The sequence below is a fragment of the Anthonomus grandis genome, chromosome 2, assembly GCF_022605725.1.
Source record: "Anthonomus grandis grandis chromosome 2, icAntGran1.3, whole genome shotgun sequence".
NCBI lineage: Eukaryota > Metazoa > Arthropoda > Insecta > Coleoptera > Curculionidae > Anthonomus > Anthonomus grandis.
Window position 1 is genome coordinate 8,533,807 of NC_065547.1, and position 11,353 is coordinate 8,545,159.

At 31.9% G+C, this 11,353-nt stretch overlaps 1 protein-coding gene across 1 annotated transcript; it reads left to right on the forward strand.

The window, feature by feature from the left end:
* The first annotated feature begins 1,848 nt into the window (after window positions 1-1,848).
* Window positions 1,849-11,319, forward strand: LOC126747339 (transmembrane protein 134). The gene is made up of 3 exons (XM_050455901.1): window positions 1,849-2,243; window positions 10,107-10,351; window positions 10,410-11,319. Exons 1-3 carry the CDS (start codon window positions 2,065-2,067, stop codon window positions 10,511-10,513), a joined length of 528 nt encoding a protein of 175 aa, XP_050311858.1. The 5' UTR covers window positions 1,849-2,064; the 3' UTR covers window positions 10,514-11,319.
* The last annotated feature ends 34 nt before the right edge of the window (window positions 11,320-11,353 follow it).

An 11,353-nucleotide genomic window follows, 5' to 3' on the forward strand; every position in this document is an offset into this window, starting at 1 on the left:
ATGCAGCAGTTCTGTCCTTGCGAAGTCTCTTTCTTCCGGAAGACCTGTTAGCCTCTAAGTAAGATTGATTTCTTGGAGGTTCATTTACTATTCCAACATCTTCCATAGGAATATGATCGGGCAGGGGTATCGGACTTCCCGGTGGAGTATTTTGCTGAAGAAATTGGTCCTGTTCACGTTCATGTTTTTTTATCTGCCGACTTTTCTGTTGGTACAATCTCCATTTTTTTCTTTGGTAACGCTGCTCCCTATCGGAAAGTTCTTCTATAGACTTTTTGGACTTCTTTGCCCTCTTTCGGCTTTTTTCCAAATATTCTTGTCTTTTTTCGGGGTTTTCTTTCAGTTTTTCTCTATAACGCCTTGCACGTTCAGCCGGTGTTAACGGCATTGCTGAAAATAATGTCTACTTTACTACTTTTAACATCAGGTTCGTCACGAACTTGTCAGCTGCGTTACGAAAGAATAGTAACGCAGCTGACCGTGACGAACCTGACATTTTATTAAAAATAAGACTATTTGACTATGACCGGCGACCCGTATTTTATTGTAAACATAACCTAACTTTTAGTTTGCTTTGGTTAACAAAATACAATAATTAGTTTTAAGAAAATATAAAGAAATTTAAAGTTATTTGCGTGACGTAAATGACAAGCAATAAACATACTCACCTTAAAGTCACAAGAAAACACTTTTTTAAACACAGTATTTAACTAAAAAAACACTTTCTTTACACTGCGTAGCGACACTATGGTTTCATTTAGCAAGCAGGTGGTTAACTGGAAATAGTAAATTGGTCCATATAAGAATTTTACGCTTTCTTAATAGTAGTGACGAACCTGACATATTTTTTAGAGACAATACTTTGAAAGAATTTAATAAATACGAAAAGCAAAGACGTGTTTCCTATAGGCGAAAAGTTAAAAATTAAATCAATATTTTTTAGTTATCTAAGTAAAGCCTAAGTAAACAATTCCTTAACGAAAAATCATGATAGTATGAAAGCAACTAAGAAAGAGACCGTGACGAACCTTGACATTTTGTGACTTTAAAATGAAATAAAATTACATTGATAAAATCAAGATATATTATTTCCTAAACATGTGATTAATCCGTGTTTAGTTTTTATTTTAAAACATCTAATCGACACTAACAAACAAAACCTGAAGAAAAAAGTCTTGAAGACATCAAATATCAAAGTTAAATGAGAATGACCCACATACTGACTTCCATCATTCAGATAGGACCGAAGTAAATGAAGACTACTAGCGTTAAATTTGTAGTAATTCAATTTTTGTAGAAGAATATCATGCTCAACACAATTAAAGGTCTCGATAAACCATAAAGTGTGGCATGAAAGTGGAACCGTCAATCGGGTTGAATGCGATTTCCTAAAGCCGTGCTGTTTTTCATAGAACAATGAATTGAGTTCAAAATACCCTTCAATCTGTGTCTTAAGCAGAGATTCAAAGATCCTTCCGAATATAGGAATTAGCAAAATAGGGCGATAATTTTCAAGAATAAAGTTAGGCCCAATATTCAATGCGAAACTCGACTATCTACAGTTCACACGCTTCAAATCCGTTTCAGCTTATCTGAAAATCGCCTATGACAAATTAAATTGATCGATAAGTTTTGAATGGATCAAACTTTTTCGGTTCAACTAAAATCGAAAACACGGTTCACAAGTATATTTTTATTCGATTTTTGTTGATCAATAAGAATCGCCTGGTGAGAACCGCGCTTAAGTTCCGTGTGGCGAATGTGAACTATTGTGTACAGCTGTTGTTTATTGCCGCTGCTGTGAAGCGGGTTGCCTATAAGAAATAACAAACATTGTTACACCGACAGTAATCATTGACAGTGACATTTAACGAAAACATCCAAACCTTTAATAATTTTTATAAACACTTTGCAATAAATACCTGACGGAAACAAAAAAAAAACCCAAACAAATCCAGTTCCAAATTTGGTCGAAAAGCCTCATTATAATTCATAGGTGAGGTATCCAGGATGACTTGAAGGCGTTTCCGACCCGAGCAGACGACAGACAGAGAAAACCAAAAAATGTCTTCACAATTTTCAAGGCAAAATGGTAAACAGAAGAGATTTTCTATCGACGACGCTTTTGAGGAAGAGACCGACGAGGCCATCAAGGTTTACGGGGCCACCAGTCCCACCACGCCCAACTGCAAGATTATGGGACAGGGTGACTCTGGAATCGGCATCACTATGGAGAATGGAAGGTATGTACATGGGGCACAGGTTGGACCCCACATAAGGGGTAATCTTACCTTTATATACCTTTTCTCGGGATCTACGGGATATTTTAAAAAGACAAAACCTTTAAGCTTTAAAAAAGGTTTTATTTTTCATGGTGTTTGTTGCTGGGGATGATTACCAAATTCGTTAAATCAAATAAAGCTTTATTTGTCTAAAACACCAAGGTGTTATTAAGAAAGCTGTGGTAAGAAAAAAAACATATACAGGGTGTACGGAAATTATGCATCAGAATTTTGGTGGGCAATTCTACATGAAAAATTAATGCAACAAATTTTTTTGAAAACTCAAAATTAATGAAGATACAGTTTGTTAAAAAAAAAATCTTATTTTTTTTAATAACTTTTTCTAGTGTACTGATTTTTGTCAAATTTTGCATGCATGTTACTATTGTTCATATTCACCCTATTAATTTGACTTTAGTCATCAATGACAAAAGGCTTAAGCTGTCCTTCACCTTAGGAAAATTACAGAATTTTTTTGTTTTAATTTAATAAAAAAAAAAAAAAAAAAAAACATGCTTTATTGTTATTAACAAAGAAAAATTGTTCTAAACAAAGCTACCTTAAATTACTACCACTAAACTTAACCACTACACCCAATACACACTCGAGTTCCAAAACAAAGATCAGAAAACAATACATAAGAACAGCAGAAAAAAAAAACATAAAAAGTAAATTAAATTCCATAATTATCCCCTCAAGTATAAGACTGCAAAGAATTCTAACCATACAAACAACTCAAATAAAATTGAAATACTGTAAACTTACACTTAGGGAAAATTAGAATGTGTCGACGTAGTATTCATCCAGTGAATATAGTCAAAATCGCTCTTATCGTGCGGGTGTATCCGATTATCAACGACAAACTTTTGTAGTTACGTTTCATTTCAATTTGCGCAACAACGTTTTTTAACTACAACGCGTCAGATAAACGAAACAGATATATGCAGCGTTAATGTATCAAAAGAAGATAAAATGATAAATATCAGTGGTTCTTAAACAATTACTTTCATAACAAACATGCCTGTCTTGTTTCGATTGACGGATGACATTATTTGTCACAAGATAATTTAAATTTTAAATTATGGAAAAGGAAAAGCCTTTTTGTGGATTTCTAAATCCTCAAGCCAAAAAAATGGTACTTAATGTTATTAATTACTTCGAGAACGAAAAAGAAAATAAAGGGTTGCCTAAGAATGTACAAGAAGAAGTAGCTAAAGCGCTTGGAATTAGTTTAAGAATGGTGCAAAGGGTTGTATATGAAAACAAGAACAATCTTATTCCCAAGAAGGAAAAAAAGTGTAAAAGGAAGAAGCCGAAGACTGAAGATTTAAGTGAATGTGTAAAAATGGAAGTAAGGGATAGGATTTATGAACTATATAGGCTAAAAACAAATATAATACTGCCATTTCTGAGTGATGTTTTAAAGCAACGCGGCACGTTGGAAATTGGACTTTCTGCTTTATCAAAATTAATTAAAAGCATACATTTTCGCTATAAAAAAGACTGCAAAAGAAGATATTTGTGTGAACTACCAAATATTGTGAACCAACAAATAGGATTTTTAAGACAATATACACAAAATGAAAAATCAAAGTTAAGGAAAGTGGTATTCTTAGATGAAACTTGGATATTTTCAAACGGGAGTGGAATAAAATCTTGGCAAGATGAATCTGTGAAAAGCGTGAAAAGAAAAAAAGGATGTGGTCAGGGAAAACGATTTATTATTTTACATGCCGGGTCTTCAACGGGATTCGTTCCAGGTGCAAGTTTAATTTTTTCTTCTAAGTCTAAAAGTATGGATTATCATGGCAATATGAATTGTGAAATGTTTGAAAAATGGTTAAAGGAACAGTTAATACCGAACTTGCAAGAACCTTCCTTAATAGTATTAGACAATGCGTCGTATCATTCAAGAATTTTGAGTAAACAACCAAATGAAAGTTGGAGAAAAAGCGAAATTTATGAATGGTTAGTAAAAGAAAATCAGAATCCCTTACCATATATGCTAAAATCCGAACTTCTTTCAATTGCAAAATCGCTGAAAAGACCAAAAATATATGCTGTTGACGAAATAGTACGTGAATATGGCCATGAAGTTTTAAGATTGCCACCATACCATTGTCAGTTTAATGCCATTGAGCTTATATGGGCAGGGTCAAAATCTTATTATGAGAAGCATGTGGGTGCTGGGCTTAGATCTGACCAGGTTGAAGCTGTTTGGAATGAGGCATTGAATCACATCACAAAGAAGTATTGGCGGAAATCAGTGGATAACACAGAAAACATTATTAGAACCTGGTGGAAGAGAGAAAAAGTACTCAATATCCAAGTTGAACCATTGATCATTGCTCCATTTGAAGAAGATTCGGAAAATGACGAAGAGTTTTCCGACTCTGTTAGTGATAATGATAGTTATAATTAGTTTCTTTTTTTAGTCAAATTTGTTACTTCATTTTTACACATTCACTCAAATCTTCAGTCTTCGGCTTCTTCCTTTTACACTTTGTTTCCTGCTTGGAAATAAGATTGTTCTTGTTTTCATATACAACCTTTTGCACCATTCTTAAACTAATTCCAAGTGCTTTAGCTACTTCTACTTGTACATTCTAAGCAATCCCTTATTTTCTTTTTCTTTATTAAAATAATTAGTTTTCTTTTTGCATTTCGTTTATTATTTAGGTATGATTAAAAAATACAATTTTTTTTTTAAACAAAGCTAAGTAAATAAATTGGTGAATGCGCTGGGAGATAGATATGCCCGGCGCATTCTCCATTTTTTTAATAGTTAGTTAGTAATCTTTTTTTGCCTTGTAATGTGTAAATAAATAAATATTCATAAGAAAACGACGTTTAAAAGAACTGTCGTAGCTCCCCTCGTATTTATCTTTTTAAAAAAAGCTAAGTAAATAAATAAATGAATGCCCTGGGAGATAGAAATGCCCGCCGCATTAACCAGTTTTTTTTAGTTATTTTTTATCTTTTTTTGACTTTTAACTGATATAAAAGAAAACACAACTTTTTAAATTTTCTGTGCATCAACGTATAGATTGGGTCGAACGACAAATAATAAATCATAAAATTAAAATGTCAGTTTAAAAGTGTATAGTTTCCCAATAATTATTACAAAAAAACACAATCACACATAAACAAAGAAGAAGACAAGATCAAATAATCGTTAAAAATTAAACGCTGTGCCCTGAAATCTACAAACTAGTATGTTATGCACATACATAGGGTCATGCTAAATCGTATACTAATTTCTCAAAAATTTAGGTAACAATCATTTTTAAATGAAATATGTACAATTTTAATGAAAGGCTAAAGAGGCATTTTTGCTCTCATAAAAAAATATAAAATGTATAGATTTAGATATTATTGCGTAAAGAAAAATTGTTATTTAGAATTCCGTCTATTTCGGACAATTTTTCAAAATAGAAAAGTAAATATTATGTCTGGCAACTTAGCAGAATATCGGGGATTCTAGACATATACCGATGAGGCGTATACCCAACGGGCTTTATACTTATGGGCTTTTTCACGTCATGAACGGAAATAACCTACGTATGTTTTACATGTCGAATCTCGGATACGTAGTATTCCGCAGACATTTTTATGGCGTTAAAGGCATCACGTCAGTTAATAATTATGATCTAAGGTGTATACCCGGCTTTAATATGTCACATGACGGCGTTCAATGTATTGTCGAACTCTCGAGGAAATAACATTTTGGCAGCCACCGATTTTTCAATTTGATTCATATTACGTGGTGACCTTTGAACCCGCACGATAAGAGCGAAGGCGACTATAGTAACATTTTTCGCTCAAAAGTATTTTCAATTTACGTTTAAAAGTGTCAAAACATGTTGCCTCCCTGATTCCACCTGGTAAACGATTGAAAATTTTGATTCCCTCGTAGAAAATAGGATATTTTATAGATTTTTTAGTTAATGTGGAGGAGGGGATTGGAAGATTTAAATCGTTCACTTGACGCGTTAAGTATCTTGGATTTGGGGTTATAAATTTAAAGCGATTTGCAAAAAGTAAGCAGGCCACTTCCTGAATGTAGAGGGAGAAGACAGTGTGTATGCCCAGCCTAACAAATAATGGGCGACACGAATCTCTTGGTTAAGCCCCACAGATGTAACGTACAGCACGCTTCTGTAAAACAAGCAGCATTTGTAGAAGGTAGGCGGCTACATTACCCCAGAAGCAAATGGCATACCTAAGGTGCATTCAATTAATGAAAAATATACAGATTTTCCAAACTCCATGCCAAGCTCCAGTAAAATAAAAAGTAAAATTTGGATGTCAAATTAGTAAAGAGCATGAAAATATCTTTTAAAAAGGTGCTCTTGTTGCATCATCGTTGAATTAATGGATTCCGAGAATTTTTTAATTGTTAATGTAGAATTTCCCACTGAAATCATGACGCGTAATTTCCCTGTTTTTTTTTTACATATAAACACAACAAACAAGTAACAAGAAAATAAAAAAAATTAATAGCACAACACAAATATACCAGTAAGAAATTAAAATCTAAAATATGTCCATTATTAATGCTTAAACAGTACCTAAATTACAATCTCAATTACAAGCTCAAGCAAGAGACATCACATAGTGTATATAAAAACACAACTAAGTTCAAAAATGCTCTGTAAAGTATTCCTCCAAGCTATAAAATGCCTTATGAAGCAGGATTATTTTTACCTGCTGTCGAAAATGTTTATATGTTTGAATCTTCCGAATTGACTGGGGAAGATGATTAAATATTTTTTGCTCCTGTAAAAAAACTTTGTGTCAAACTAGAAGTAGGTATTGATAAATTTATGTTAAAAGATGACCTGGTATGATTTAAGTTAACAGAGATAATTAATTTCCCCTAGGAAATGTGAAGTCCCTTATAAATTTCCAATGCATTAGATTTTCAAATCAATATTATAATTATTGTAAAACAGTGGTTTAATTTTTTAAGTAAATGTCATCACTTTACACTTAGAAATATTTAATTCCAGTTTGTTGGTTACACACCATTCATGCAGGATATTTAATTGTTCTTGGAGAAAAACATTCTTCTGTACAATTTTAAGTCATCAGCAGTACATACATATCAATGACATATGCGGAGTTAGATCTTAATATATTTATGGAAATTAGTTCTGAGAAATGTTAATAATGTTATAGAATGGAGTGAAGAAAATGCATTTAACTTTAATAGCAAAAAAACTTCTAATATGTCTATAAATCTTATAACACACAATATGCACGATGTAATGCTTGGAGAATCTAATAGTGAGGTAAGCCATAGTAAGGGACTGGGAGTGTTGTAATAGAAATGTAAATAAATTGCAACATAATACAAAGATGAATCATTATAAGAACAAATAAGAGTTTTAATGTTGAATATTGTTTAAAACTGTTTCAATAGCTTGATGCTACTAAGGTTGGAGTATGGAAGTCTAATAGGGTCTCCCCAATATGAAGTTTAGAGCAAAACAATAGAACCAATTTGGGGGTCAACAGGCATTTTTTGACTTACTACCACATCTCACCTTATAGAAACATTTGGGATCTTTTGGAAAAATAATTTTTTGGATATGAAACATCATTCCATGGCGATCGTCCATGAATTTTGGATCTCTTAGTGACATTTATACCAATATGGGGGTCAAACATGCCTTTTTTGACTTTCTACTGCATCTTACTTTAGAGAAACATTCTGCATCTTTTAGGAAAATTATTTTTTGGAGGTGACTAGACCAATTACAGACATGAAACATCATTTCATAGTGATCTTTCATGAATTGTTTATCTCTGAGCGTCACATACATTTCTCAAGTGTATGTTCCGGTTTTGTGACCATCACTTGCTGTTGTGACAATTTAATAGATTGTCTTTGGAAGATCAACATGTCAAGAATTTCTCAGAAAATCTTCAATCAATTCTTATAAAACATGCAATTATTAAAATATTTATACTGGCTACCTTAATCTTTTGCAAAAAATAATTGAGGTCTTTATGCTGTTCAGACTTAGACCTTACTATTTTTGTTCATAATGTAATTATTGTTAAATATACTATGTTTATACTGCATACATGATTACTCATATTTGTTTTGTTATGGATCTTGCATTTTGTATATTTATATAGATATACAAAAGATATAGATATAGAGATATACATATAGTTGTGTTTCAATATTATTATTATTATTATTATTATAATGTCTATAATTGGCCTCCTGGCTGTTGATGCTGTATAAATAGGTGTTGTGCATAAATATGCTATATCACAAAATACAGTAGGAGTGTCCCAGGGTAGCATATTGGGACCTATTCTGTTTATGATTTTTGTTAATGATTTCATTTTTAAAATGCATTACCCATATTGCAATATAACACAATTTGCAGATTACACGAATCTGGCAGTAAAAGCATTTAATATCAATGAACTTACTGAAAGGGAGGAGTTTGTATTTAAATTGACAGATAATTGGTTTAAGAACAACAGCCTATGTCTAAATAAAGAAAAAACTAATCTAATTCTATTCAGGACCAAATTAGAAAAACCTTATTCACTTATAATAAGTAATTCCCAGTTTAAAATAAGAACCAGTACTAAGTTTTTGGGTATTTTTGTTGATGAGTTTTTAACCCGGTTTTACCATATAGAATATCTGAATGGAAAACTCAATCAAATTTGTTACTGTATTAGATTTGTTTCAAGATATATGGATGAGTCATCTATACGAATATTTTGCGAATTTCGAAAGCAAAAGAAATGTTTGTAACACAGAAACGTCTTGTTAAAATAATGTGTAAATTGCCTTTTCTACAAGCATGTCGTGGCATCTTTAGATCTAAGAAAATTATGACCATCTGTATATATTTGAACTATTGATGTTTCTTTTTAAAAATAGGCAGAGTTTGTTCCCAGCAAATATCAATTACAACTATAGTACACGTACAAATAATATCCCTTTTCCAGTACATCGCTTAACCTTGTATGAGAAGGGTCCTTATTATATGGGCATTAAGCTTTATAATAATTTAAGTAGCAATATAAAAAACATTACAAGTGAGAAGCAGTTTAAACTAAAATTAAAGCAGTTCTTAACTAATCTTGAGCCTTATAGTATTGAGAAATATTTGAACAGTTAGAATTACTAATATTATTGATTTATTAGTATTAGGTTGTTTGTGTTGTGTACCTAATAGGGTAGTTAAGGATCGTTGACGTCATTTCACTTTATATTTGTTTTCTTGCAGCTATTGTATTAATTTATATAATCTGAAATAAAGAAATTAAAAAAAATGTATTATATCAATCAAATAAACCTTTATTGTAAATTTGGCAAAGCCAAAAGAAGAATCAGTATTAATCCAAACTTCAATATAGCCAATACATTGGCATTTTTGAATAAAGACTAAGTTAAGAAAACAGCAACTCTAACCGCTAGGTATGCATAAAATGAATACTTATGTCAGATCTGTTAATTAAAGTTGAGGCACAGCAGTCTTTTTTCGATTATCAGAGCTAAAAAAATGTTAACATCCATCGATTAACACCCTATATACTTTTTAGGGCCCAAACCAAAAACTACTCTTGGTATTATAATTAGTCAGCATTAATATTAGTTTTAACTCAGTTTTAACACCATTCAATGTATGGTGTAACACCATTCAGTGTATGGTGTTCATCAACTCTCAGATAAACATGTAAACCCTGTAAATAAAACATCATTTAAAGCTGAAACAATTTTGAAGCCTGATATTTTTTAAGAACCTTGTAGATCTAACCTGTACGCCATAATCTTATTTATATTAGGGGTTACAAGTCTGTAACGGACACGTCCAGGGATAGCGATTCCTTAATACATGACTCCTATGACTGGTCAAGAGAGGAGGACTTTCACAGATCTTGTTTTACCCATCCGAAAGTGAGAGAAAATTGGAGGATGGTTTTGGCAGCTACAATTTTACTTCTTATAGGGATGGGACTTTTGGTTACTGGCACATTGACTCTGAGCGAGCCCAATTCTGTTTTACAAGCTTCAGTGTTTTTGTTAGCAGGTACACCTTATTGTAGATATCTGAATATGGTTTATCGTAATCTTCTTTGTTTTTGTAGGTTTTATTTGCTTCATACCAGGAGCATACCATGTAGTGTACATTTACCTTGCAGCGAAAGGTAAAAGGGGCTACCACTTTCATAATTTACCTCTGTTCACCTGAATAGCTCACCTTATATTAGTTAGATAGTAAGGTTAGGAATAGTTAAGGGGTCTTCCATAGTTGATTATAAGTTGTGCTTATATAATGTGACATATCTATGGAGGATTTCTGATTAACTGCATTTTAGTGCTTTTAAACGTTTTCAGCACTCGGTTTTCTGATGTTTCTTTTGCACTTTTGGGATCAGTTTGTGTGATAAGTTTTAGTTTTATTAAAAACACTCGAAAAAAAGCTTTAATGAAGGATGATGATGTGTGAACACATGATTTGTGTTCCTAGGTTAGGTGTTTAGAAAATTGGATTCTTTAGAAGCCTTTTTTTCTTAAGTTTCTTTTTATGGCATATAATATTGTAAAATGACCAGGATATGAGAAGTTAATCAATAATCAAAAATTAATAGTATGTCATTTTACTATTATTACATAAAAATAGAGCCTTGAGCTAGCTTCCTGTTGTATATATTTCTTAATTTTATTTAAATGAGAGTGAAATCAGATTATTTTCAATATCTGAATTGTATTAATAACCATGTAATATGTTCTTGTGGATAAGAGAGATCTTAAATATATTCTTAAATGAATAAAATCTCTCTTATATTTGTGCTGTGCCATGTGTATCCAAAATAATTTCTTTTCGCGAATGGTTCTTCCAAAGGAAGAAAATTGAAAGAAAACACTCGATTTAGGTGTATTTTTGTAATATGTAACTTTGAAACCAAAGTGATTGTTGTCATTTTAAATGCAATTGTAGGTAAGTTATTTATAGTGTATTGATCAATAATTTTAAATAAATATTATAGTGATGAATTAACGGTTGTTTTCTTAATAAAAACTACTAGGA

What these genes read in the sequence shown, in the direction of transcription:
- LOC126747339 (XM_050455901.1), top strand. Translation starts at nt 2,065, where the DNA reads ATGTCTTCACAATTTTCAAGGCAAAATGGTAAACAGAAGAGATTTTCT. An exon ending in ATCACTATGGAGAATGGAAG is followed by an intron (nt 2,244 to 10,106) that starts GTATGTACATGG and finishes TATTTATATTAG; the next exon opens with GGGTTACAAGTCTGTAACGG. An exon ending in TTCAGTGTTTTTGTTAGCAG is followed by an intron (nt 10,352 to 10,409) that starts GTACACCTTATT and finishes TTGTTTTTGTAG; the next exon opens with GTTTTATTTGCTTCATACCA.